Below are 25,734 nucleotides of genomic sequence, written 5' to 3'. Positions count from 1 at the left end.
CCTGTGTCAGCACTGGAGTCAAGTGTCAACATGAGATCACTCCTACAAATCGTTATCTTCAACACTGGAATATCTTTCTCATATGCCAGCCAAGTTGCGGCCCCGAGTCTCAACCTTCCAAATTTCATGATATCAGAGCTACATCCCATGATTGACAGTGATACCAACGAGAGACGCCCGGTGAGTGCTCCTGGAGCCCACAACATCTGTCTCGAAAGGCAAGCCCGGCACTAGAGCTCGCCACGCACTAGTCAAGTCAAACGCCCACCTTTCTCTCCCTATACATCAAGTTACCCACAAAGCGACGAGTCCAGCTGTTAGGGCTGAAGATGAATCTGGAGATGACCAATAATTCATAACGAAGATCCCGTATCTCCCAAGGGTCACGGACGTCAAAATCACACCACGGTGCACCGTATCGCAACATCATCGATTGGTTCTCCCATCTAAAACTTTGTGAGAACGTGAAACGGACACTGGTGCAACCGACAGATAACTTTCCCATCGGAGTGGCCGAGCCGCGAGACAGAATGCCATTTGGCCATCTCCAAGCACAGGCACAAGCTTAATGCTGTTTGGCACCTCGCAACCCACCAGCAGCATGTCGTGGAAGTAGCAGCCAACCCGTTCCCATCCCACAATCTCATTGGGGGCTTGATGGGATATGGCCTTATGGCCTTAAGCTCAGCTGCCCTCCTCAACCGTTGGATTTCTGTGATGCCCCAACGTCATCCAATGCACGATTAGCCACCACCATCACCGGTAGATATAATTCTCCGATGTCACTTGTCTCAGATGAGATATATAGCGATGTAGGGACTTGAGGTGATATGCACGATTGGTTTATACTGGCATAGCCACGCCTTGTTCGTTGAGTAGGCGGAGAGATCTCAACTTGGTCAGGATTCTAGAAACATCGAACAATCTACACACCCAGTGACCGAGATGTAAGCCCACGATGACCACCAAAGGCAAAGTCAGGAGAAGGACTGAAGGAGAATCCTTTAAAACCTTCCTCCAACTAGCCTCTAGTCCACCCATATCCCCTCAATCTCAAGTCCTCAACAGCTCAAATTCCAAGACAGCAAAACACACCATCTTTGACAACCTCAACCACAACTTTAAACACCCACATCCACACCCACACCCACCTCTCACTTTTCACTTCCACTTCCACTCACTTCCACTTCCACTTCCGCTTCCCACCTCCAAGCCACCCTCACCCAGTCAGTCACCCTCACCAGCACCACCAAACATGTGCACCCAAACAATCACCCAATCCCTCTGCTCCCACTGCAAGGAGCTTCTCCTCGAAGTAACCACCGAAGAGCGCTGTGCCAAAGTCATCCAAGCGCAAGCCTACACCTTCTCTTGCGGCACCAAGAAGACGACCAAGGCGAGAGAGTACCCGAGGAAGTGCGCTTCATGCGTGAAAAAGGAGCGATCAGAGAAGCCGGGGATGGAGAGATCAGGTAAGTTGTGTGCAGTGAAAGGAAGAGAAGGGGAAGGAAGCATGATGGCAACGTCTTCTACAGCTACAGCTACCCCTTTGTTCAGGTTATTGGCTGACCTGTACCCCTTCTAGCGTCGGCACTCCTGTTGAACCCTCTCCTCGCTGGTCGCGGCATCCGCTGCCACTCATGCCCGTCTCTTTGGCAGCTGGGAGGACGAAGTCGATGAGACGGAAGGGCATATATGTGTCAGTCAGTCAGTCAACTGAGCGTTAAAAGATTGGGGGGGGGATCCCAGCCCATTCATTGAAGGTCATCAAATCCGAACGAAATGACGACAGATCGGAAACTTAAAGGAGTGGAAGAAAAGCAGGAATCGACGAAGACACAACTAGCAAAAAAAGAAAGAGTCTCGAAAGAAGAGGGAAAAAAACATACAACACCAGGGATTCGCTGGTCGTCACCGACCCAACTACTAGTCTGGCCCTCACTGGCTTATCTATGGGAGAGCGGACGGGATCCCGAGTTTTCCAGTGGGTATGGTCGTATGTGCTTGTTTCCTCAGAATGTGGAGTTTATCAAGCCAGATGGAATCCTGTGGGCCTCTCTGTCCTTGGCATATCCTTCTTTCTTACGGTCGAGGATACACTCCATGGTCTATAGAGCCTCCACAACACATAGAGCTGTCTGAGAATAGATCGAGATTAGATGTTAGCTGCTTCTGGCATGTCCTTCGAACCCTCCTACCTATCCCATTCGAGTGATGCCTGAGTCAAACTCCTGGTCTTCCCCATAGCCAATCCCATGATGAGTTGCCGGCAAACCCAGACAGAACCATGATTCCCTGCTAACAAACTCTTTAGCTCCCTCCGCCCTCCCCCCTTCTCCTTATCACATTATCCTCGGAAATGAAGACCTCCAAAACACAAACCTCGAATCCTCCACACCCAACCCTCCAAACCTACCCACCCTCACCCTCGGCCTCCCAATGCCCAACTCCCTCCTCCCCTCTACCAGCTCCTCAAACACCCTTCCCCATTGATGCCTCCTCACTTGAGCCCACTCGTTCGGATTCACCTCCACCGACCTAAACAACCCAATGAACTGCTTCACGCTCCTCGCCATCACCGGACCCCGGGAGAATTCCGCATCTGTAGCTGCCCGATCCCATCTTTCCCACAGGTCAAGGACCTCGCTCATGCCTGTAAGAACGATGCAGTCATCGGTTACTGGGCTTACCCCGGTATCGAAATGCGAGAGGTGATGAATGCGGATGTAATGGCGAATATCCTCTTGCTCGGTGGGAAAGGTGAGGGTGGATCGAATACGCTCCTCCCAGGGCATGTGCCCGGTGTTGTTTCGGTCGGTAAGCTGGTAGAAGTTGTCGACGGGCTCAAGGACAACGCAGGGTCTGCCTTCGTGGGATCTCTTGACACTCAAGCGGACGATGAGTCTCAGACCGTGGTGAGGCCGGGCGCGTGGGAGGTTGCTGTACGTGTACATGGTGTGGTTAGTCCTAGTTTTTTTTTTTTTTTTTTTTTTTTTTTTTTTTTTTTTTTTTTAGCTGTTGTTGATGTTCGTAAGTGGTTGGATGGACAAGTTTGAGCGGTTGACTTGAAGCTCCGCGCCCTTCGACCAGATATATAGTCAGACAGTCGCCTCTAAGTCCATGAATTCCTATCACTTCGACGATTCGACCGGCCAATGCGTCTGTTTGCCATGTTCAACCACCATTTTTCAAAGGATCTCTGTTGTGGTCTAGGTGTATGTCAAGGAATGTGCATTGACAACAGGTGAAGGAATTGGAAGCTGGGAGACATCATTAGCAAACTAGAGACAAGAATGAATATGCTAATGGGTGACGCATGAGGGCGCCGCAGAGCGGTTATGTACATAGTGCCTGGCATTGTGCTTTTGTAGCCCAGCTTCGACGTGACGAAACAGCTATCGTGCGCAAATCAGTGGAAAAGCGAGGCGAGGAAGCGAGCCATGAAGAACAGAGATGAGATGTCAATTTGACGGGAATTGACCCAGAGCTAAACAAACGCCAAAGTTGAGTATCAGAGAAATGCAAACCATGCCCCCCGTCACAGCCCATAAAACGTAACATTTCGAGGAAAGGAACAAGTGTTGCCCTGCAACACAGAAGAGAAGAATCGGTCATGATCAAAGTCGTGTGGACTTTTCAGACTTGCGGTTCCAGGTTCATATCCTCTATTGGTCCTTGGCCTTCTTGCCCTTGGCGAGGTACCTGTACACTCAATATTAGCATTGTGGAAGATATTGTAGTTGTCGCATCGAGGTAACGTACCCGCTGAATACACTCTCGAAGACGGCGACAGCGGCGAGGATACCAGCGCCACGGCCGGCATGCTGCCACGTGAACTGCCTGCGGTCGTAGAGGCCCCAAGCCCTGTAGCCGAGCCATCCACTAAGACCAACAACGGCGAAAAGGTTGACGGCAGCGAGAGCACCAGTGGTACCATCGCTCAAGCTGGCGAACTGCTTGGTCAACCAGTTGTCGGCCTTCTTGGCCTTGCTCTTGGCCTTCTTCTTCGCGAGGTCGGCCTCAGCGCGGGCCTTGGCCTTGGCCCTTTCGGCCTCCTCCCTGGCTGCTTGTTCCTCCTGCTCGACGCGGGTGGCCTGGGTCTCGGTCTGGATTTCCTGCTCTTGGAAGTCGGAAGGGACGGTGTGGACAGAAGGGGTATCGACGTCGATCAGGGAGGAAGTGGAGGTAGACTCGTCAACCTCGATCTGGGGAGGGAGAGGGGCAGCAGCCTGAGTGAGAACAAAGGATATGTTAGAATCGTTATCTCATGGTGCGCGAGCCAATTACAGAATCATTGCTGGGCGCGTAGCAAAGGAAAGCAGAGGTAGCGATAACTTACCTCCTCGGGAGTCTGCTTGGGGCCCTTGGCAGCAATCTCAGCATAAGACACTGTCACGAATGGTGGTTAGCTATGTTCTCGGAAGTGTCGCGTGGTTTTGGGCTCGGGCAGATATGCCGCGCAAAGCCGCGGAGAAAGGCAGAACTTACTGTTGATTGATTGTGGTAAAGGTGTTTGTGTGTTGATTAAGCGGTAGATGGGAGAATGGGAATGATCGCAAAGGTGAGGCGACGTCGAAGATTTGTTCTTGGATGTTCTTGAAGTTGGTGATGATCTGGGGAAGGGAAGCTCTTGGAGTTGACGGCCGAAAGGATTTGTATTTAGGGACGAACAAGCACGGGATTGGATGAGCGTGAGGTCACTTCGTCAACCAAGGAACGTGAAAAGCCGGAGAAGGGGCTTGGCAAACGTTCGGATACGATTGATTCAAGGCATGCAAACGGCCTTACGGCCCATGTCAATTTGGCAGTCACATTCAGTGGTGCGATGCCCCGTGCCTGCTTGACTTTTCGCTTGAAGACGGGAGCCTGATGCTGGCTGCAAAGAATCGTGACAGCGCATGAACGGGGAGCTCCAATTCCAAAACGGTGACGCAACCGGACGGAGCCAAGGTCAGCTCACCACCCCGGAAAACAGGCCCCAAAACAACCCCGCTGCCCCGCTATACCCACTAAAAAGCCCAAAATGGAAGCCAGCACAGCTGAGCACCCATGTCGCGAATGACGTCTGCGGCTCCGCTAGCACGCCTTTTTAGCTTCCAGGCCTCTCCGATCCAAGCAACCTTGGAGAATGTCAACACAGGGAAGTTCCCCTGGCATCGGGAGACGGCGGGACGTCCCAAGGTGTCAATTGGGTTGAGGTTGAACTGGTCCCTGATCAGCATGTCATTCTCCGTTTTCCTCTTGAAGACGGGCCGTTGAAAATGATAAGCTGTAGGAGCTATTCTAGGTAACGGAGGCCCTCCGTCGTCGACAGCAACACCAAGTATGAGCATGGGATATGTCTATTTTGCGCTTGCATTACATGGTATGAATACACAAAGTCGTACATTGCCCTTCAAAAGCGGAAGGCAAACCAACCTCAACCCTCTCGCATGCGCCTCTAAACTCCCATTATCCCAGATGATACTAGCCAGTCGCTGACTGTGGTCGCCATCGTTGCGCCTGTCTTCTCCCTTTTCTCTCTCTCTCTCTATGCCATATGTCAAATCGTACAGAGCAATGGTACTAGAAGTTGTAGAAACAGCAGCAACAGGCTAGCTGTGTGTTGTTTGTCATTGTTCGTCGTCTGTGTATTTATTGCTGCTTCTTGCCCTTGTTGGCAACGGTAGCATCGTGGGCGGCGGTGGGGACGACCTCGGAGGTCTTCTCGGTGGTAGCATCGTAGGCAGAGGCAGGGACAGCAGAAGCAGCGGTCTCGGGAGCCTTCTCCTGCTTGTTCTCGACGGGAGAGGCGGCGGCGGGAAGCTCAGGCTCCTCCTTGGCGGGGGTGCCCTCGGCGGCAGGGGCAGGGGCAGAGGCGCGCTCAGCCTCCTCGTCGTCAGCTAGCTCGGCGCCGTAGACCTCGGGGTACTTGCGGAAGCAATCCTGCATGTGACTGTTGGATAGTTAGCTTTCAATGTTCCACCTCGATTTCGACTAGAGGAAAACGTCGGCGACAGCTCTGGGTACGTACGAGAACTTGTCAATGCACTCCATGCCCTTAGGCTCCTCCGTGGAGTAGACGAAGCAGCTGAAGGCAGCCTTGAACTCCTCGCCACAGGGGCCGTGGGCCATGCCACCCAGGCACGGGCAGTCCCAGTTGATCTCGCCGGTCTCGGGGTTGAAGGCGCCCTGGGCATCGGCCTCCTGTTGGAGAGCCTCAGGGGTGGCACCAGCCTCGGGGATGACACCCTCGGTGGACTCGGACTTGGGCTTGGAATCGCCCTCGGGGATGGCCTCAGCCTCGGCCTCGGCCTTGGTGATCTGTTCCTCTACCGACTCGGAAGGTGTCGCCGGGGTGGCAGCGGCCTTAGCGGCAGCCTGGGCAGCCTTCCTGGCGGCGGCATGCTCGGCGGCCTGGCGTCTCTTCTCTTCGACAATGGCGTCGACGGTGGGAAGGTCGGCGTCGGTCAGCTGGGAGGGGGCGGTACCGGCGGTCTCTGTGCGAATTGGCCCATGTATTAGCATTGGCGCATTGTGTGGTCGATAACACGACGGAGAGGCCGAGGGTGCGCAATAAGGTTGCTATAGCTAAAAGGGGCGCATACCAGCAGGCACATCGGAAAAGATGGGGCTGGTGTTGTAGTAGTAAACGGCAGCGACGGCGAGACCCCATCGTACGGCGGCACCCTTCCATGTGCTCTTCTTGGGCGCGGAGGTTGTGGAGGCGAAGCGGCGGGCACCGGAGGAGACGAGGGCCGACGGGGAGGTGGTGGGCCGGATTGCGCGCAATGCGCTTTGCGAGGGGCGGAGAGCCGTGCGGTACATTGTGTCGTCGGTGTCGGGACTCGAAATCAGAAAGACAGGCGCAAACGGTCGGAGGAGACGTCGAGGAAAACGAGGGTCGGACGGTGCTTCCGGAGCTCCACGGGTCCGGGAATCAAGAGGTTTGTCATCACTTCCAGAATCCGACCGACAAAATTTCTGGCGATGCTCCAGTGTAGGCCAACCGGCCGACCGACCGGGCGGGCCAGGGCGTTGTTACTCCAATTCACTATCTGATTGGTCACACCCGCTTAAAAGTGGCACCCGTGTCCTTGAGAATGTCATTGTTTGAAGCATGTGCAGCAGATGAAATTGGAGAAGAGACGAATAAATACATGGCGACGTTAGATTGATCAAGAGGAGATTCGGGTTTAATTTTCGACATACGATCAATACAAGATTAGGAACATGGCGAGAGTAGTCTTGAGGCAGCAAGACATCTCAACTCTGGACTTGCATCTCTAAAGCTTCTAGAGGGTTGGGGTTCGGGTTGTCTATGTGTGCAGCGTATGAAGCTATTACAAGCTCGTCTTTCACAGATATCTGCTGCTGGTCGTCGACACCACTGCATGCTGTAACGCCGGACAGCCCACCGGAAGCGCCGAAACGGGCCTCGGGGCAGAGACAAACAGCACAACTTAATATATAACAACCTCTGTTCTTGGATCAAACTAAGTTCGGATTAATAAAGCTTCCCTCTCACTTACGTTCACCACTACCCAGCTCTACCAGCTGAACAACTACAGAGGGTGTGCAATACATCCGGATGAAACAATGAGCACAACCAACGGCGCCACACAGACAACCGGGGCGACCGGTGAGGACCAGATTTTCGAATGGTATCCCATTGATTTGTTACGGGATTATGAGCAGCAGAAGAAGGATCAATTGCAGAATGGCTCAAATGGAACCACTCACAAGACCGGACGATTCGCACTGGTCGTTCTCAACCAACCACTTACTCATTTGGGGTTGGTAAAGCGCCTGTGGAAGAACGGTATGTTAAGGCGAACAGTCAGATGAAAAGAAACGGGTATTAACATCGAACTCCCACAAAGCATCTATCCGCGTCGCTGCCGACGGAGGCGCAAACTGTCTTTATGACGTCGCCGGCAAGAACGGCGACCATGAGTTTGTAAGAGACATCATCACCACCTCTTCACCTCATCCAAATTATCACTAACAACAACCTTCAGGATGACCTCACAGCAATCATAGGCGACCTCGACTCCCTCACCACCGAAACCCGCACTTACTTCACCACCCACTCCTCTTCCCCCACCGCCAGCAAAACCGCCATCATCCACGAACCCAGCCAATACTCAACCGACTTCGCCAAGTCCGTTGACTACCTCCGCGGTCCCTCCTGCTCCAAACCCGACGCTCCACCGCCCGACATCGTCGCCATCGGCGGTCTCGGCGGCCGCGTCGACCAAGGTCTCTCCCAGCTTCACCACCTCTACCTCTTCCAATCCTCGCCCACCTACGCCGACGGGCGTATGTACTTGTTCAGCGGGGAATCGCTCACCTTCCTGCTCAAATCGGGAACCCATCGAATCCGGGTGAGGGAACCAGGTCAGACAAACCAGCCGGAGAAAGACGTGTTCGCCAAGTGGGTGGGGATCCTACCGGTCAAAGAGCCGAGCAGGATCTGGACGAAAGGACTGGAGTGGGATGTGGAGGATTGGCCGACCGAGTTTGGCGGGCAGGTGAGCACGAGCAATCATGTGTTGCCGGGGACGGAGGTGGTGGAGGTCAGGGCGACGAGGGATGTGTTGTTTACTATTGCGCTGAGGGACGTTTAGGGGGTGTCCTTTGGTGTGGTGGGGAGGAGACGCATGACGGGGGATTGGTTGGGTAGGGTGTGGTGAGGTAAGAGGCCCGCCCGGCTTGAGAGGAGAGACCAGAGGTAGGAATGGGAGGTTATCTGCTGTGAAATGGTTACGATCCGGTCATTCTTGTTGCATACATGGCGGTTAAAGGGAAAGGGCATATGGTACCTTTTAGATGAAATTGTTCACGCCTTGCTGCCCATGATATTAGACCATGTTTGTTTAGTTAAAAAGTAAACCAGACCAAGCCCAGCACCCAAAACTCCACGCTTGATGACTGTGAGACAGATGCCGCCGTCGCCGGGCCCCATGCCGCAATCTGAACGGACCTTCGCTAAGAGTCCTCCTCCACCGCTAATAAGATAACCCATCAACAATTAGTCCCGTCTGTCTCTTTTTTTTTTCCCCATAAAACCCATGTTTCGACCACCAACGCAGCAACAAGCAAGCTCACCTCAAATAATGCAACACCAACCAACAGAACAAGAAGAAAACCACCACCCCTCCCCAAAAGATCCACTTATCCTGCTTCGCCCTCCTCTCAATCATCCTGATGGTATCGCCACTGATCCCCAGCGTGTTGCCAACCGAGTACAGCTTCCGCTGCGTATTCTTCATGATCTCCCTCTGCTGGTTCAGATCGCCCAGCACCGCCTGGCCCCTCGCAATGTAGTCGTCCAGCGCCGAGTGCGTGCTCCTAAAGAAATCCTGCTCCCTCAGCGCATGCTGCTCGCGACTCGCGTCCCCGGAGCCCAGTACACTGCTGCTGCCCATCCTCCCCGACTCGGCCATGCTATTCGTCCTCGCATGCGATATTCCGTACCCTCCTCCTCCTCCCGTAGCGCTGCTCGTCGCCGTCGCCGTCGCCGACGCCGACGCATTAGCATACGGATTCTCAGGCGTACTCGCCACAAACGGCCTGCGCCCCAATAACTCGGCGCGGTTCTGCGCGTGCATGTGTTCCTCGCGCTTGGATTTCAGCGAGTCCAGCTGCGTCCGGAAGTCGTGCAGCTCGGACCGGAAGTTGCGTATCCTCTCGTAGGCCTTTTCCTGCTTGGCTGCGTTGAGCTCCTGCTTGGCGAGGTGGTTGTACTCGTCGATGGTCCGGTTGAAGGCGGTTAGGGAGGCTGAGAGAGAGCCCAGCGCGGCGGGCGTGAGAGAGGTCGGATCGAGCTCGTGTGAGGAGAGGGCGGCAAGGTCTTTGCGGATGGAGGTGCTCTGCTTGAGAGCTGAGTTGAAGGTTGTGTTCTGGAGAGGGTGGGAAGGGTGTTAGTTGCTTCGGGGACCGTGAAGCTGTTGATGCTGGTTGACTTACCATGTTGGGCTGACTTTCAGGGGTTCATTCGAGGATCGGAGTTTCGAGAAGACAAGCAGGCAGCAATGCTTATCGTTGATGGGAGGTGAGGTGAAGGAAGTATGGTTTATTAGAAGCTATAGGTAATGGATGGATCTCGAAACGATGGACCAGGCAGAAAGGTAGCTTCAAGCTATCTGTTCAAATGCTTCTGGAAGCTTTGCAAGGTGGCATCTGCAATTGTTGGAGTTGCGATTTGGAGCCTGGGATGGATGCTGCTCGTGATTGTCTTGGCGGCCGCATTTTAGCGCTGCGGGTGGGGTGTATCTAAGCTCCCCGCCGGGTCTGGGCACGAGTGTTTGTGGGGAACTGTCCAAACTCCAAAGTGGAGGAGAAGAGGAGGGTTGGGGTTGTCCGTCTTTCCTCCTCAACGTCAACCTCGACCTCATCTTCCTTCTTCATCACGAGCCGGACAACCAAAAAGACATTGATTAAGAGCGCTTTTATCTCACAGTGCACAAGGCTTCGAGAAAGTCAAATCTGCTTCCAGCTGCCCGCATCATCCTGCGTTGGCACCACTTCGACGACCAGGAATTGGCCAATCACTAGCCCGATACACCGAGCCTGCTTCCAACGATTTCCATGTCACGTTTGAGACGGGCGAACTCCACGTGTAACCCTGAGCAGATACGCACCGCGCCAGCCCGTAGTCTGTCTGTTCACACTCCAGCTGGGGCAGCTTGGTGGTCGCGACGCCGCTGAATTGGACCCTGTTTTTGCGCCTTCATTAGCCAACTATGCTTTACCACTCCAGAGGAATCAAGAGGGAACCTACGGATGCTCAGGATCAATGTCGATACAAACCCAATCCGTCTTGATCGCAATCTCCTGAGTCTTGTCATCATATCGGAACGAGCAAGTCTTGGGCGCAAGAGGCTGTTCGCCAGCGCCAAATGAACCAGGATACCAGGTCTCGGCGTCACCCAGTTTGACGTCGTCATGGTAGACGAACACCGGGAAATCAAAGAGGCTGTTCTGGGTGTTGAGACGCACGTTGAAGCTGATGGCTGCCGAGCTCACGTCGTCACCGGTGCTCTTGTCGAGCTCAAAGTTGCCAAGGACCCCTGAGGGAGAGACGACGGAAGAGATGGTGCAACCGTCTACGGTCGGGATGTGATCTTCGATGGAGTAAGGGGCTAGGGCAGTTTCTGAAAGGGCCTGACCTTGGACCGAAACTCTGTCGGCTTGGCAGTATGTGGTGGTCGACTCGGTGCTGCAGTTCAGAGGGAGAGTGGTGCTTCCTGTGCCTGTGATGCTCACTCTGTGGCGTCACTCGGGATTAGCACTCTCTCTTCGACCAAACAAGACGGCCAAAAAAACTTAACGGCTTTGCAGAATCAACATCGTCGCAGTACCACGTCTCGTTGATCTCAAACTTCCAGCTTCTCGGATAAAACACGGCGTCAGTTCTGATATTATACCGACTCTTACGATCTGTGCCCCCGCCGCAGTTGATCTGGAGACGCGGATCCTCTCCTGGGCCAGCCAAAAAGTAGTTCAGGCAACCGACTACATGTCCAGTGGCTTCATTGGTGACTTGGAACTGGATCGACTGAGACTGGATGGCAGACGGCCCGTCCCCAGTCTCGTTGATGAAGATGATAGTTCCCAGTGTCCACTTTGGCGTCTTGGAAAGGGTACCACAGCCTGGGTTCTTGTGCCCCGGCGGTCCTTCGGCGTATGCGGGCGTGATCGCAACAGGTTCTGAAAGCGAGCCCTTTACCAAGTCAACAGGGTTGGATGTCTTGCACCCATCGCCGTCACAAACGAGAGGAATAGATGCGTTGCCAGATGCCCTGAAATGCAATCCGTCGTATGCTTGACGTACGGACTGATACGCTTTCGTAGTCGTTCTGTCATTGCAGTACCACCATTCATCTACGTGGACGATAGCGGTAGTTGCTTTGAGCTCGACTGCCCCAGCAAATGTCAATCCATATTGCGGGCCGGAGGCAAGGCAAGTGCCATCTTCTGCTTGACAGCTTATGTCTAGAGTGTAGTTGGTTGCTCTGTTCACGAGGGTGTAATGCGCATGGTGTTGGGCAAGATTGGCGGTGAAATTGTGGACGAACCAACTTGGGATGGTGAAGGAGTTGGTGGTACAGCCTCCGGGAGCGGGCTGAGTTTGTGCCAGTGCACTCGCGGCCGCGAAAGTGAGGAGGAATATCGACTTGAGTATGGCCATGATGGTGTGCTCTCGAAACACCGCGGTCAGACGAGCTTACTGGACAAGGCGGTTGGGGATGGCAGTGGCTTGATGGGTGAAGCAATCAACGCGAGCAGGCGAGGAGGAAGAGCAAAGCTGCAAGTCTCGTGCTGGCTCACATCTCCAGATGCCGCTTTTCATCTAGATGTTCTCCCCAGGCATTCATGCCGTGTGTTCTATCCAGGCCGCTTCCCCTCACCATCCTACCCGCTGCAGGTACCATGAAGCAATAACGGGGACTTTAGCCTTTGAAAGGGGCTAATACCGGGACTGGATCTTTTCGGTGCGTGCCGTTATCTCGGGCAATTGAGCCTCATGTTGAACCGGCTGGGCTGTTTCACTCGGTGCCATCTCAGAGACGGGACATATCTGGACAAAGACAGTGACGATAAAATAAGGTTTATGGTCCCCACATGAATGCTATGGATAGCACAGCCAAATGCTGAAGGCAGACGGGATGCCGGAGATGGGAGAGAAGAGGGAGCATTGTCACCCCGAACGTATCCGAGAATGACGTACCGGCGACTACTCTCTAAGCACGTGATGGTCTCCGATGGGCTCCGAATCCCGATGGGCTCCGACCACGACTCATGCCCAATTCGGAAGGAGTTGATCGAGAGCAACCGGTCACAACATAACCGCTAGCCTCCGATTTCGGGGCCCTAGCAGCAACCATTGCAGTAATCCGCGACTAACATCACGCGTCTTCTTTGTCAGCGTCATGGTGGATGTTGACGAATAACGCTTCCGCGACTCCGTCCTTGACACAGTCATACACAGATTTTCAGACATCCAAGGCAATTGCGAGGAAGATTGTCTTCGTCCCGGCAAGCACGACCACATCTCGATCAAAAGTCTCCCGCAACTGAATCCGGGATATCCGCCTCTCTCTGCCTTCTCCCGCCGCCACCTTTCCTCCCTTTACACCCCTTTACTCGCGTGTGGGGGCCTTTCTGCCTATTAACAATCCGGGTCGAAGCCCACTGCATCGAGCTATTCCCTCTCCCTCCCAAGAACAAGCGTCTCGTTTTGCGGCATTTCCCGGACGCCAGTGAGTGAGAGAGCCGTCCTCCTTCTCAAGCACCGTCAACAGAAGCATCCTTCATGCCGACTTTCCTTTTATTCGATGAGCGTCCTCGCTCACTCCTCAACATCACCACCAAGTGGTCGTAGTCTCTGCCGATAGTTCGTACCAGAGACACCGGAAATAACCGATGTCCATGCGTCGTTAGCAACTGCCTCCCATGGCTTCCCGCCCAGGGCATGACGGCCCTCAATCGTTGCTTTCGAGTCCCTATAGCTCCGGTTATCAGCGTTCTTCGGTCGAGTGACGGGACGCTGGGAATTCTGTCCCTCTAGGTAAGTGAATGGTGTGCTAAATTTCTCAGCAGATGGGCTGACATTAATTGCACAGCTGGGCTCTTCTCCAAAGCCTCCTTGTCCTCCGTCCTACATCTGCCGTAGAGAGACGTGATTCCCAAGTGCCAGTCACACACAGCTCATCAAGTTCGCTTCTTGCATCGACACACCAAGGGCATCAGGGAGTTGCAAACCAAAAAGAGCTTGTCCAGTGACTAGCAGCTAGCCTCGATTGCCTCATCGCCCCTAGCATTCCGTGATTGGCTCAGCTGAGCTCGCAAAACAACTCAACACCTCGAACGTCTCAGCTTCAGCCCTATGTCAATACGAACCGTCACGCCATAACCCCGAAATATCGACGACCTTCAACGATACCAGCGCGGTGGAGTGATGATTGGGGGTCACCAAACTACCTTCCTAGCTAGGGAGCTGCAGCAAAACCAGGAGCAATTCATCAGGAGAGCCAAGAATTCGTCCATGGCGACAATTCATCAAAGGATGTGATGGCCATGTCTTGGCCGTATCCTCAGGCTGGATTCAAGAATCAGGGGATGGGTTGGGGTATCCGCCTCGCACGGGCCACACGACATGCTTTTCTTCATGGTGGACCTCGTCGTCGAGAACTTCAGTTGGCGACATCATGGGGAAATCCCCATGACGATTTCACGACACATATAAGTCACCTCCCCCAGATCTTCAATTCAGCCTTGAGGCTTTCATCTTCATCTTTCGACGAGTCAATGATCACGCATTGGAGAATGGGATTGGGGTCCATGGACAGGGGGAGGACACTGAGAGGCACCACCCCTTTCGCTCTTCTCGATTGTTGCATGGTTCCTGATGGGTCAACTGGACATTGGATACCCAGACGCAAGGAGGAAAGAGAACGACCATGTTGTTGTCGTCGGCTCACAGAAGGGAGAAACTTGGCATTCCAGCATCAGGTACGAATCCGGACAGCTCCAGCAGGCCCCTGCATTGCATTGGCTCTTATGGTTGTTGCCGCAATTCTTGGCTCTGAGCACGACATCGACACATTTTTCCATTTTGTGGGCCATGCCCGCCCATTGCCTGTTGCATGCGGCGACTGTTAATGAGAAGTGCCAAAAGGCCCCACAGGACCCAGGAATCCCCCCCCCTGTCTCGGCCTTACCCTTTGTTGCCTTCGACTGGATCACATCCCGCAACCCATCAGCCCCATCTGTGTGATCCCTTTTCGAATCCCACACCAACGCCGTCTTGGCGAAGCTTTTTGGATGCCGTACGGAATACGGGGCCAAGACAGGACTCCCAAGTCAACGAATTTCTGAGGAATCTTCCTTCCTGATGGAGATTCTCATTGCGTAAAAGCTGTCAGTCAGCCTTGCGTCTCTGGGCATTGACCGCCTAAGGGTCGTTACGTACACGCTACGCACTAGGGCCCAGTTAGACCGATGTGCTCGGCAGGGTGTCCGATGGCGTGCGGCTCGTTGTTGCACGTTGCATCCACCGAACGCAACTTTGGCAGGTTGACCACACCGAGAACCAGGTTTTGGGTCCACCTCCGAAAGATTCTAGGAGGTCCGGGGTGCCTTGAGACTTCACCACAATGTCGCCATGGGATGACGCCAGGGCCGATCCCTGCGAGCCGCACACACTTTCAAGTTCCTGGTCGACCTTTATATCAAAAGCTCGCAACATATAAACCGGCCTTCGCCCTCTGATCAGCCTCTCCTCTTTATCAACATCAACCAAATCGTCAACAACCCTATCAGGGCCGAAGGGCAACAACACACATTATGGGTTCTTTTGACAAGTTCTCCGACCCGGAGGCTGTCAAGACCGCCCCTGTGGCGATTAGCGACGATGATGGTTCCGTCGGCGGTGAGGTCCAGGCAGCTGAGAAGTTCGCCTTTGGCGAAGACCGAAAGATCGGTATCACCGGCGCCGTCTTCTTGATTCTCAACAAGATGATTGGTACCGGTATCTTTTCGACCCCTTCGGCCATTTTTGCCGCCACGGGCTCCGTCGGTGTCAGTCTGTTCCTTTGGGTTATTGGTAAGTTTACAGTTGGGGAATCTCCATCTTGCCGAGACATGCCATCTCTCACCTTGGGGGCCACTCCGTCCTAACCATATTCCTACACAGGTGGCTTCTTGACCTGCTGCGGTCTCAGCGTCTGGCTCGAATTCGGTCTTGCTATTCCTCGCTCCGGTGGTGAGAAGAACTACCTCGAGTACATCTACAAGCACCCCAAGTACCTCGCCTCCTGCGTTCTCGCCGCGCAGATGATCTTTCTCGGTTTCTCTTCCGGAAACTCGCTCGCCTTCGGGCGCTACATCCTTTACGCCAACAACGGAGAGTCCGAAGACAGCTACAAGGCTCGCGGTATTGGTGTTGCCTGCGCTACCTTTGCCTGCGCCCTGCACGCTTTCCTTCCTAAGTGGGGTGTCCGCTTGGTCAATGTCCTTGGCGTCTTCAAGGTCGTCATCGTACTTTTCATCGTCTTCGCTGGTTTTGCCGCCCTTGCCGGTCATCGCCACGTCCCCGACCCCAAGAACTTCGAGCACGCCTTCCGCATTGAAACGACCGCTACCTACGGTGGTGGTGGTGCTTATGCTTACTCCAACGCTCTGCTCAACATTGTCTACAGCTACAAGGGTTGGGAAAACGCCAACTACGTTATGAACGAACTCAAGGATCCCCGCCGTACCTTGACCCTCGCCGCTCCTATCGCCGTTGCCGGTGTCACTATTCTCTACGTTTTAGCCAACGTTGCCTACTTCGCCGCTGTCCCCAAGGCCGAAATTGCTACCTCTGAGGTTCTTGTCGCTGGTATTTTCTTCAGGAACGTTTTCGGTGACAGCGCCGGTGTCAAGGCCCTTCCCGTTTTCGTCGCCCTCAGCAACTTGGGCAACGTCTTGGCTGTCTCTTTTGCCCACGCTCGTCTCAACCAGGAGTTGGGCAAGGAGGGTTTGCTTCCTCTTAGCAAGTTCTGGGGCTCCAACAAGCCTTGCAATGCTCCTGCCGCTTCGCTTTTCCTGCACTGGCTGATCACCATTATCATCTTGCTTGCTCCTCCTCCTGGACCTGCTTATAACTTCCTGGTCAACCTCTACACCTACCCCGGTGTCTGGATCAACGGCTTCGTTTCTGGCGGTCTCATCTGGCTCCATTTCTTCCGCAGAGATACCTGGAAGCCAACGTGGCGCTGCTGGGAGCCCATCCTCGTTATCTTCTTCCTCCTCAACGTCTTCTTGGCTGTCGTTCCCTTCATCCCCCCTGTTGGAGACTGGAACGCCCAGGGCTACCCCTACTACGTCTTCCCCATCGTCGGTGTTGCCGTTCTGCTCCTTGGTGCCTCCTACTGGTTTATGTGGACCAAGTTCTGGCCCTGGGTTCGCGGACACAAGATCGAGGCGGAGAGAATCATCGACGAGGATGGCAATGAGGTCATCAGGTACAAGAAGATCAAGAGGGCATAAATGCTTTCTCGAAGCGATATCACTATTACGGATCTAATGATGCTGGAGAGAATCATGGACGAGGATGGCAATGAGGTCATCAGGTACAAGAAGATCAAGAGGGCATAAACGCTTTCTCGAAGGGATCTCACTATTACGGATCTAATGATGCTTTTTGGAGTTAAGGGATTTTTTTCGGTTGGAGTTCAAGATACCCTTGTTTATCACATGACTTATCTTTAAATATCTAATAACCCTATTCAACAGAGGGTCTGGCATTTTATATGCCATTATCACTTTTTGTTCCTTTTCAATGGTGTTGCAAGTGACAAAGATGCAGTGATGTTGAGTGCTTTCCTGGGAATATTGTTGGCGTACTCTGTCATTGATGCTGAACAACGGTCCATTACCTTGCACAATCTCTTTGCTCACATACCTACATTAATCGATACCCAATATTCATGCCATAGTCGCAACTTTCAACATCCTGGCTACTTCCAATTTCCAAAGCAAGCACGCAATCGCTCAAATTTTTTTGTGTGCACCTTGTCCCTTACATCTCGCCGCCTGGAACGTTGACCTACCCGGGAACTGCCCGACACTAAAACAGACTAACAGTTCGGCGAACGGGTACCAAAGTAGTGGGGATCCACCTTGTCTAAAGCTTAGCGCCAGGTCCAGCGCTTACCCCTGAGAAGTGTAAACAGACTGATCCCGACTGGGTGGGAAGGATAGACCCACTTGGTTGGTTTGGGATGGGATGGGATGGAAAGGATTACGTATGGGATGCCAAGCGATTTTGATTTGATGTTCGGATGTTGTTGATCAAGTTCAGAGCCGGTCGAGGACAGACCGGTGCGTGTTTAGTCGGGGCGCAGAGGCGGACTTGAGGTTATGGCGAAATTAAGTTGCTGCGTTAGTTTTGCGTTAGAATGGTGCCTGGCTAGAAAGACGTTAGAAAACGCGAGGAAGGTTTGCTAGCTAGCTTAGTTCGGCACGCACGTGCAAGAGGTTCGTTCGGATCTGAAGATGTGCAAGATTAGGTATCGATTATTAGGGCTATACGAAAGATACGTACCTTCTCTACTTCGTCCTTTTCTGGTGGCCAAGCAGTGTCTCTTGGCGCCAAGTCGCTGGTCCAACCCCAAGTCTCTCCTCTTTAAGACTTTCACTACAACTTTACGAAAAATTACTGTATTAAAAAACGGACTTCACCAGTAAATTTAGCGCGCCCAAAAGGGGCCTTTTTATACGGGTTAGCTATATACCGGGTTGTACTGAGATTAATATAGCGGTTGTGAAGAAAATCGCAGATACTTGGGTTTGGTTTGGCTTACAAGATATAGGCGGAAAAGGTACGTATCTTTCGTATAGCCCTAATATTCGTTTCCCAAGATTAACCTCCACGACCGACCGATACAGATACCCGACTACCTACCCGACAACCCGCACCGACAGCCGGTAACATAGGGAGAGTTGAATCAACAACGACAAGTCTGATAGGCTGATACTCACATCTTGTGGGGAGTCGAGAGGGTAGCGTAATAATTACGCAGCTCAGAGGTCGGTAGTGGGTTCTCACGACAGTAGCTTGAGATGTTTGAGGCTATTCAGGACCAATCAGACACTACAGGCAGCGAGGGTATGGAGACTGGGAAGTGGGAAGTGGGAAGTGAGAAGTGAGAAGTACCTCTCGAGTAATACCCGTGGAATACCTTTGCCGGTGAGGCTCTCTCTGTCTTTCCTTCACAAGTTCACACAGCTTGATAGAAATCTGGTGGGAACTGGGAAGGAAGCAAGCACCTTTCTTTACCACGGAGCATGGCTAGAGTACTCGGGATAAAATGCGCCGAAACTTCCTGTTGACGGCGTTTGGGATAGCAAGAGACCATGGTATTCGTTCTTCGATGAAATACTCCGAGAGGTTGAGTGCAGCGAGAGAGAGAGATCAGTGTCAAGCCGGATCTTCCTCCTTCTTCACCTACCCGACGATCGATGGTCTTCCCGTCCCGAGATTGCCGACCCGGCAAGCAACCCGACGACTGCCGGCCGGTATCCAAAGAACGGAACGGACCAGGCTCCGGTCTCTTCCTGTGCACACCTCCCCCAAAAGCCATTCAAAGACCATATACACAGTACCTCCACAGACACTACTCACACATCATCGTTCGACAACAAGTGGGAAACCCTCATTGAGACATTTGACCGAGACTTGACCGAGCTTATGCCAAGGAGGAAAATAAGCCAAACCGGATGCAGCAACCCAAACCAGCGCTGGATATCTATCCCCTTGAACCTTAGATAAAGCAGATCGTTAATGGAAATCCCCAAAAAAAAAATCGCGAGGTGAGCCTCAAGCTCAATTCCAAGTTAGGAGACCTACACACTCGCTCTAGTCAGTCTGTTGATGCAACGAGAGGTCATGAGTAGGCCCACTTGACTTGGCAATGTTCCTCAGTCCTGAGAAGAAATGAGGAAGAAGCTTACCAAGCCTACGGGGCCACTCAATGATCGAAGCAGCATCAACAAGATACCTTGCCATATCTCGGCGGCGATCTGCCATCCAAATCTCCTCTTTCGTTTCCGTGAATTCGATGCTGCATGTTCATGGCGAGTTTCCATCGTCTTGTTGGATAAGATAACGCCATGCGATGACTACCTAGGCATTGTGGGCTCAAGCAGGCGAAGTTTGTCCAAACAATCAGGAAAGACCCGGACATGGAATCGATGAAGAAGGCCTGGAAAGACGACGCGATGTAATAGAAGCCAGAAAAACTTGGAACATGCCGACGACGCAAAGTGATGACCCAGAAAAGGGAGATGCGAAACTGCAACAAAATCGGCTGCAGTGACGAGAAGCCATTCCGACGGCAACTGGCAAGCAAGCAAGCAACCTTGTATGGATGGATCAAAGTGTGATCTCAAACCCGCAAAGCTACCGACCACCAGAACTCCGGCGCTGATGCAGACGCATGCGCTGAGTGATATGCAACGCTGTAACAAGATAATGTCGTCCGTGATGCACTGATAATGCTCCCGCATGCCCGCTGCAAGCCCTAAACCGGAAAGCCCAAAACCGGTTCTCTGGTCTTGGTGCATAGTTGCAGACCACTGCAGACCAAACACAAACCAAGAATCTGAGCATGTGAGTGAGAGTGCGGGGGAGGGACGAATGCAGTCCTACAAACTTCGCCGCCGCTTTTGGCCTCGGGGCTCGGGTGTATGGTTCGGCCTAGGATTCGGCTGGGGCTGCTGGGAAACCGGCCTGGTGGGAGAAACCATCATTCGCCGCCAGAGATTGCCACGCTCGCGGTTGTGAGGAGGGTTGCGAGGCTCTTGGCGAGGTTGCTGGTGAGGCTGGGCGTTTTGCTGAGGCATAGCTCTAGCTTGTTGGTTGTGGTTATTGTTGTTGCTGTTGTTTTTAGCCGCGGGCTGATGGGGATTCAGCTCAGCATGTACGAGCCTCTCCAGCTTTCTCGCAATCTCCAGCTCCCTTGCCCGCTCCCGCTGGCGTAACCTCTCCCGCTCCAACTCCAGCTCCCACACTCGCGCCAGATTCCGCCACCCATCGTGGATTCTTCCTAGAATGTCGAGTCTATGGCGACGACGCCGCAGCTGCTCCTCTTCCGGAGGTCTGTTGTCAACGGCTAAGGCATAATCGGATGGCCTCCAACAGCCTGTGTGCCAGGTGTGGCGCCTGTCGTCCGAGCTGTTATATCTTAGTCAGCAATGTAGTCCATCAGAAACGAGGGGCGAGAAGGGAGTGAGGAGATGAATGGGTTGACCTACCTTGACTGGTTGGAGGCGCCACACCTGTAGCAAAATGACCAGGCACATTTACACCTGATTATGTGGCAGCCCTTAACCAGCTCGACCATGTACCCACACACTGGGCAGAGTTTCCACCCTTGCTCCTTGCCCAGGGCGAGCACCTTGAGTGTATCTTGGTCTTGCTTACAAACTAATCTCGGGTGGTAAGGCTGGCGGCAGTGTTTGCAGGTGCTGGCGGAGCACTTGGGGCAGTGGCCGAGATCGCTCTTGATCAGGGCAGGTTTTATAAAACTGCTGCACCGGGGGTTAGAGCAGTAAAGCGGGTTTGGTGTCTTGATCTCCTCGATCATGTCCTCGTACGCCTGCTTTTCCTCGGAGGACAAGGTGGCACCTGTGTAGTCTTTTGTGTCGAATATCTTGCCGCAGCATCGGAATGGATAACGATCCTTGGTCGCAGTGCGGATACCCTGAACGAGGCAACCGTCGCAGTAACCGTGGCCGGCGTTGGAGGGGTTCGAGTCCGATGCTTCCTCGGAAGGAGAGGGAGGGCAAAAGTAAATTAGCTGGTCCGCGGGAGATTCTTCCATGCAGACGACGCATTCGGGGCTCCTGGGTTCCTTGGGAGCCTCATCGTAGTTGGGAGCCTCATCGTAGTCGACAGTTGTCGAGGTGACGACCATGATGTTCTTCGTATAAAAGGATGTGGATAGCCGCTTCGTTGGGTATCTCCTCAACGGGAGCGTCATGGCCTCGATAGTGTCTTTGCTGCTGGTACGCACCTTTGCTTGAATTTTCCCCCAAGAGGCGGAAATACGTTCCTTAAGGCGCACCATTTCCGAGAGGATGAGTCTGATTCTTGTTTTGGTTATGGACAAATTGGTTTCTGGGGTGTCTTATTCGCTGAAACCGAAACCGATGCGGGGATGTGGTTGAATGCTCAACAGCCGTGGAGTAAATAAGATGGTAATGCCAGAATATCCGGAGGTAATGGTTTTGTCAATGACACGGACATTTAGTCTTGTGGGTTATTCTGTCCGGGGGCTCTTTTACTTCTTGGTGCGGAGCAGATGGCGAGTATGTATCAGTAATCCTGTGCAGTTTCGGACTTGATGGAGGTTGTGACGAGAACCAAAAGGGTCTGATGACAGTAGCAAGGAGCTTTTATATGATAGCTATGGCTTATGCCTGGACCATGGTGCTTTTCACGAGCATATGTCTGCAGGAAATGTGGGGGATGCTGCAATAACTCATGCCCTCTTATCAGACACATGAATGACCAACTTGCCATGCGTCTTGCCCTTCCTGAGGTCCCTGAAGGCTGTCGGAACATCCTCAAACTCATAGGCATGCTCGACTACGGGCTTGACTTTGCCCTCTGCGACTATCTGGCCGAGTATAGCCAAGTCCTGGTATTGATCGCCCATCAATGTGTACAGTTGAAACTTGCGTTTTCCGCCACCGAGAAAGGAGGGTCTCAATAGCCTGGACATGGTCGAAGACACGGCAGCCAAGGACATAGGCCCACCGACCTGCACAAACTTTCCATCGGGCAGGAGATAGTCATCGCCGGCCTTGTACAGTTCCGCCGGAAAACCGACATTGTCGACGCAGAGCTTGAAGACTTGACCGCGTTCTTTCAGGGCCTGGCAGACATCGACAGCTGTGTAGTCAATGATGTCGTCGGCGCCAAGGGCCTTGCATTGCTCGGCTTTGGCGGCAGAGCACGAGATTGTGACATGGCAGCCAAGGGCCTTTGCAATCTGAATGCCAAAGGAGCCGACACCACCGGAACCGCCATTGAGGAAGACCTTGTCGCCAGGCTTGACGTGGGGAGCAATGGTCTGGTAGGCGGTCAATCCAGCACAGGGGATGGAGGCAGCCTCGTCAACGTCGACACCCGAGGGCAGGGAGGCACAAGCCTTTGCCGATGCCACGATGTATTGACCGCAAGCGCCCTGCTGAGTAGGGGCTTGACGGCCAAAGACAATCTCGCCGACCCGAAAGTTGTCGACGGTGTTGGTGGACTTGACGACGCGTCCGCAAAAGTCCCAGGCGGGAGTGGCAGGAGTTCGGACGAGAGCACGGCCCAGATTCAGGGGCAGTTCGGCGACCTTGTAGTCTGATGGGTTGATGCTCGCGCTGAGAACCTCGATGAGCAGCTCGTTGTCGCCCAGACGCGGCGAGAGGGTGGGCACGGGAACATCGTCCTTGAGCACCAAGTTTTGTTCCAGGCCACCAGTAGTCTGCGCATACTGCCAGGCGCGCATCGTAGGGGGGATTTCCGACGACATGGTTGAGTGTTATGGATCGCGAATCTAGTGATCAATAGCGTTGGTGTTGACTGTCACTTCAGTGGGAATTGTTAGTGTCAAGCTGTTTAGCGGGGCCAGGAGCTTAACCCGAATGCTGCAGTGCTGTAGCCGCTGGTGCAGTTGAGGAACAGGTTAAAGGCTTGAGGACGGGAGATTTTGCAGTTGAATTGGATACACTTGGGAAGCTCAGAGAGAACGGAAGACGAAAAGCTGGATCATCTGTTGCAAGGAGATAAAAGAGAAAGAGCGAAACAGAAAGCGCAACGCGTCGTCGTCGATAGTTTAGAGCTGAATGCCATAAGCGGTAGGGTGCACAGACCACAATGACCTCATCATTGGTTCGGCAGAAAGGCCTATCAACAGTTACCTCTTTGTTCCAAAACATCATCACACACAAACGGTTCATGCTTTGCCAGAGTCTTCAAAGATGGATTAGAGACATTCCTCAACTAGAAGCTATGCGCAAAAGCTTCTTTTTACCGTCCTTCAATTACAATGCTTATCATCAAAGGGAGTGACTCCCAGACCCAAAGTCTCCTGTGATGGGCTTTACGCTTGATAATCTACTATCTGGAACTCCAGCTGTTACCAGCCCACACCCTGGTTAAAGCTGCCTGAGCTGTTAGCGGCAAAACTGAATCGCTGTACTGGCCGAACAGCAACTCATCCAGCCTCGTCAGCTCCCCGTCACAATCTCAATTCCGTTTCGACATAACCACTGGAATCGATGGCCTGCGATACGAGTTTCAGATCACGGTCACCCGTCGGCAAGATGCCAAAACATCCAATGTTAGCGGCCATCATCAGGCCGCCGCCGCAGACACCCGAGTGCCGATACGAAGACTACTATGCAACATGTGATCTACCTCTTCACTCTCAACATGAAGCAACCTGCAATTGTGTATCAAGATCCTCGATGGCCTCTAAGCCTCGCATCTTCGTCTCAATGGAAACATGGTGGCTCAACTTGACAGGCTATGTTGATCCCTTCCTTCGCCCCTTCCACCCTCCCTGATTAGTGATTACGTCCAAGTTGCTCCTTTTGGGCAGATTATTTCGATTTTCAAGTTTGATGCCATGTTTGTACCCAAAGTCTGGATGAGATGCCGATTCTGTTCGCCCTTAAGAAGCAAGCAATATTGTCAGTGTTTCCACTACCACGTGGTTGTTGGGACGATACAGCTTCCCGCCATGTCAACAACCTCCACCATTTTTCAAGCCCAAGGCGGCCGAGTCTCATCCTTCACCCCGCTCTCTTCCTGAACCAGGTTGAACTCTACCTCGACCATCTTGCCCACTCACGATGGATCTGGCAGACAAGAGATATCGCGGCGGAGAGCTTCTGGGCGTTGACCTCGGCTCGTGGACACTCGCGTTCATCGCCGTCGCCCTTCGTGCCTACACCCGTCTCCGGGTCAGGAGGGACTGCTTTGGGGTTGACGATATCCTGATGTTCATCTCGATGGTGTGCTTCACGGTATACGTTGCCCTTTCTATGAGCTGCATCCACCACGGGACTGGCCATCGTGACAATGACGTCCCTAACGCGAAGAGCATTACAGAGGCCAGAAAGGTGTGTGTTGCGCATCCCCCCTGTCTCTTCTTTCACCCAAGGGCCAAGGCCGACCGAGTTCTTTGCTAACCTGACGGCGTTCTCAGTTCTGGTGGGCCTGCTACCACGCCTACACCTTCACCATCTTGTTCGCCAAGCTATCCGTCAGTTGGTTCCTGCTACGCCTCACGACCATCAACAAAATACACAGACGCATCATCCACGGTGCCGTAATAATCACAATCTCCAATAGCATAGCTTTTTTCCTTTTTACGATATTCCAGTGCACACCGATCTACTACTTCTGGGATCACTCACAAGAAGGTGGGAAATGCGTTAGCACCTCGGCCGTTCTCGCCGTAGGATACACGTGCAGTGTCTTCAATATCGTTACCGATCTCGTCTACGCGCTGCTCCCAGCTTGGATCATTTACCATCTCCAGATGAAGCTCAAGACGAGGATCGCCCTCATGATACTGATGGGTATGGGATGTCTGTACGTATTTCATTTATCCTACCCTCTGATCCCAGTCAGCAGCTAACTTCTAGGGTACTATAGTGCAAGCTGCGCAGTCATAGTCCGCATGCCATACCTCGACCAGCAAACCAGCCACCGGAACTCGAACTCTCTCTACCTCGCAACCAACGTAGCTATCTGGTCCAGCGTGGAACTATGCCTGGCCATCACGGCAGGTAGCCTGGCCACTCTGCGCCCGCTGATCATCAAAGTTGGCCGCAAGCTCGGGTTTGCCAGCGCTACGTCCGCGTCCGCATATGATATTGAATTTGGCCCGAGTGGACCTCTGGTGTTGCTCAGGGAACGCACCAACTCCATGTTCTCGAGGAGAGGACCGTCGACGCCTAGTAACGCTGTCCTGTTGGAGACCGAGAGGGCGGTGCCGTTTGATGGGGCCCATGCAAGTTGAGATTCTAGTAAAAAACAGCGAAAATAAGAGTGAGACTAACCAGAGTTCTTTCGAGCAGTTCTCCAGACACGTTATTGTTACGAGATCCGTCGACAAAGACCCGTCGTTTGAAGGAGATCATCAATCGGATTCTACTTCCTCTTGGCCGCTGAAGAAGTAGACTAGTTCCTCGTCT

At 53.1% G+C, this 25,734-nt stretch overlaps 11 protein-coding genes across 11 annotated transcripts; 4 read left to right on the top strand and 7 right to left on the bottom strand.

Moving 5' to 3' along the window:
- The first annotated feature begins 1,114 nt into the window (after positions 1 to 1,114).
- Positions 1,115 to 1,901, top strand: B0H65DRAFT_474942 (uncharacterized protein). Its single transcript, XM_062827276.1, has 2 exons — positions 1,115 to 1,472; positions 1,586 to 1,901. The coding sequence occupies exons 1-2, from the start codon at positions 1,256 to 1,258 to the stop codon at positions 1,678 to 1,680; spliced, it is 312 nt and encodes a 103-aa protein (XP_062678304.1). The 5' UTR covers positions 1,115 to 1,255; the 3' UTR covers positions 1,681 to 1,901.
- On the bottom strand, positions 1,872 to 3,013 carry B0H65DRAFT_591285 (uncharacterized protein). The gene is made up of 2 exons (XM_062831095.1): positions 2,417 to 3,013; positions 1,872 to 2,134 (listed from the first exon to the last, which is right to left on the bottom strand). The coding sequence occupies exons 1-2, from the start codon at positions 2,952 to 2,954 to the stop codon at positions 2,109 to 2,111; spliced, it is 564 nt and encodes a 187-aa protein (XP_062678303.1). The 5' UTR covers positions 2,955 to 3,013; the 3' UTR covers positions 1,872 to 2,108.
- Positions 3,014 to 3,665: 652 nt separating this feature from the next.
- Positions 3,666 to 5,222, bottom strand: B0H65DRAFT_551700 (uncharacterized protein; the record flags this gene model as incomplete). The annotated part of the gene is made up of 4 exons (XM_062829836.1): positions 3,666 to 3,702; positions 3,763 to 4,229; positions 4,340 to 4,389; positions 5,048 to 5,222. The coding sequence occupies 4 exons, from the start codon at positions 5,220 to 5,222 to the stop codon at positions 3,666 to 3,668; spliced, it is 729 nt and encodes a 242-aa protein (XP_062678302.1).
- Positions 5,223 to 5,483: 261 nt separating this feature from the next.
- On the bottom strand, positions 5,484 to 7,070 carry B0H65DRAFT_285414 (uncharacterized protein). The gene is made up of 3 exons (XM_062822937.1): positions 6,588 to 7,070; positions 6,014 to 6,479; positions 5,484 to 5,935 (listed from the first exon to the last, which is right to left on the bottom strand). Exons 1-3 carry the CDS (start codon positions 6,805 to 6,807, stop codon positions 5,635 to 5,637), a joined length of 987 nt encoding a protein of 328 aa, XP_062678301.1. The 5' UTR covers positions 6,808 to 7,070; the 3' UTR covers positions 5,484 to 5,634.
- Positions 7,071 to 7,424: 354 nt separating this feature from the next.
- On the top strand, positions 7,425 to 8,831 carry B0H65DRAFT_285069 (thiamine pyrophosphokinase). The gene is made up of 3 exons (XM_062822932.1): positions 7,425 to 7,801; positions 7,863 to 7,939; positions 8,001 to 8,831. Exons 1-3 carry the CDS (start codon positions 7,579 to 7,581, stop codon positions 8,607 to 8,609), a joined length of 909 nt encoding a protein of 302 aa, XP_062678300.1. The 5' UTR covers positions 7,425 to 7,578; the 3' UTR covers positions 8,610 to 8,831.
- Positions 8,832 to 8,847: 16 nt separating this feature from the next.
- Positions 8,848 to 10,036, bottom strand: B0H65DRAFT_285093 (uncharacterized protein). Its single transcript, XM_062822936.1, has 2 exons — positions 9,952 to 10,036; positions 8,848 to 9,884 (listed from the first exon to the last, which is right to left on the bottom strand). The coding sequence occupies exons 1-2, from the start codon at positions 9,952 to 9,954 to the stop codon at positions 9,087 to 9,089; spliced, it is 801 nt and encodes a 266-aa protein (XP_062678299.1). The 5' UTR covers positions 9,955 to 10,036; the 3' UTR covers positions 8,848 to 9,086.
- Positions 10,037 to 10,489: 453 nt separating this feature from the next.
- On the bottom strand, positions 10,490 to 12,175 carry B0H65DRAFT_511241 (uncharacterized protein; the record flags this gene model as incomplete). The annotated part of the gene is made up of 3 exons (XM_062828470.1): positions 10,490 to 10,700; positions 10,766 to 11,251; positions 11,316 to 12,175. The coding sequence occupies 3 exons, from the start codon at positions 12,173 to 12,175 to the stop codon at positions 10,490 to 10,492; spliced, it is 1,557 nt and encodes a 518-aa protein (XP_062678298.1).
- Positions 12,176 to 14,991: 2,816 nt separating this feature from the next.
- B0H65DRAFT_285077 (amino acid/polyamine transporter I) lies at positions 14,992 to 17,180 on the top strand. Its single transcript, XM_062822933.1, has 2 exons — positions 14,992 to 15,592; positions 15,683 to 17,180. The coding sequence occupies exons 1-2, from the start codon at positions 15,334 to 15,336 to the stop codon at positions 17,017 to 17,019; spliced, it is 1,596 nt and encodes a 531-aa protein (XP_062678297.1). The 5' UTR covers positions 14,992 to 15,333; the 3' UTR covers positions 17,020 to 17,180.
- Positions 17,181 to 19,948: 2,768 nt separating this feature from the next.
- On the bottom strand, positions 19,949 to 21,809 carry B0H65DRAFT_285082 (uncharacterized protein). The gene is made up of 2 exons (XM_062822935.1): positions 20,788 to 21,809; positions 19,949 to 20,707 (listed from the first exon to the last, which is right to left on the bottom strand). Exons 1-2 carry the CDS (start codon positions 21,600 to 21,602, stop codon positions 20,179 to 20,181), a joined length of 1,344 nt encoding a protein of 447 aa, XP_062678296.1. The 5' UTR covers positions 21,603 to 21,809; the 3' UTR covers positions 19,949 to 20,178.
- Positions 21,810 to 23,413, bottom strand: B0H65DRAFT_285081 (uncharacterized protein). The gene has a single exon (XM_062822934.1). It carries the CDS (start codon positions 23,058 to 23,060, stop codon positions 22,017 to 22,019), a length of 1,044 nt encoding a protein of 347 aa, XP_062678295.1. The 5' UTR covers positions 23,061 to 23,413; the 3' UTR covers positions 21,810 to 22,016.
- Positions 23,414 to 24,240: 827 nt separating this feature from the next.
- B0H65DRAFT_285059 (uncharacterized protein) lies at positions 24,241 to 25,674 on the top strand. The gene is made up of 3 exons (XM_062822931.1): positions 24,241 to 24,654; positions 24,741 to 25,129; positions 25,193 to 25,674. The coding sequence occupies exons 1-3, from the start codon at positions 24,385 to 24,387 to the stop codon at positions 25,557 to 25,559; spliced, it is 1,026 nt and encodes a 341-aa protein (XP_062678294.1). The 5' UTR covers positions 24,241 to 24,384; the 3' UTR covers positions 25,560 to 25,674.
- The last annotated feature ends 60 nt before the right edge of the window (positions 25,675 to 25,734 follow it).

Source organism: Neurospora tetraspora, assembly GCF_033439725.1.
Source record: "Neurospora tetraspora strain CBS 560.94 chromosome Unknown B0H65scaffold_7, whole genome shotgun sequence".
NCBI classification, from domain to species: domain Eukaryota; kingdom Fungi; phylum Ascomycota; class Sordariomycetes; order Sordariales; family Sordariaceae; genus Neurospora; species Neurospora tetraspora.
Note: the sequence above shows the minus strand (reverse complement) of the source record. Positions and strands in the feature narration are given on the sequence as shown.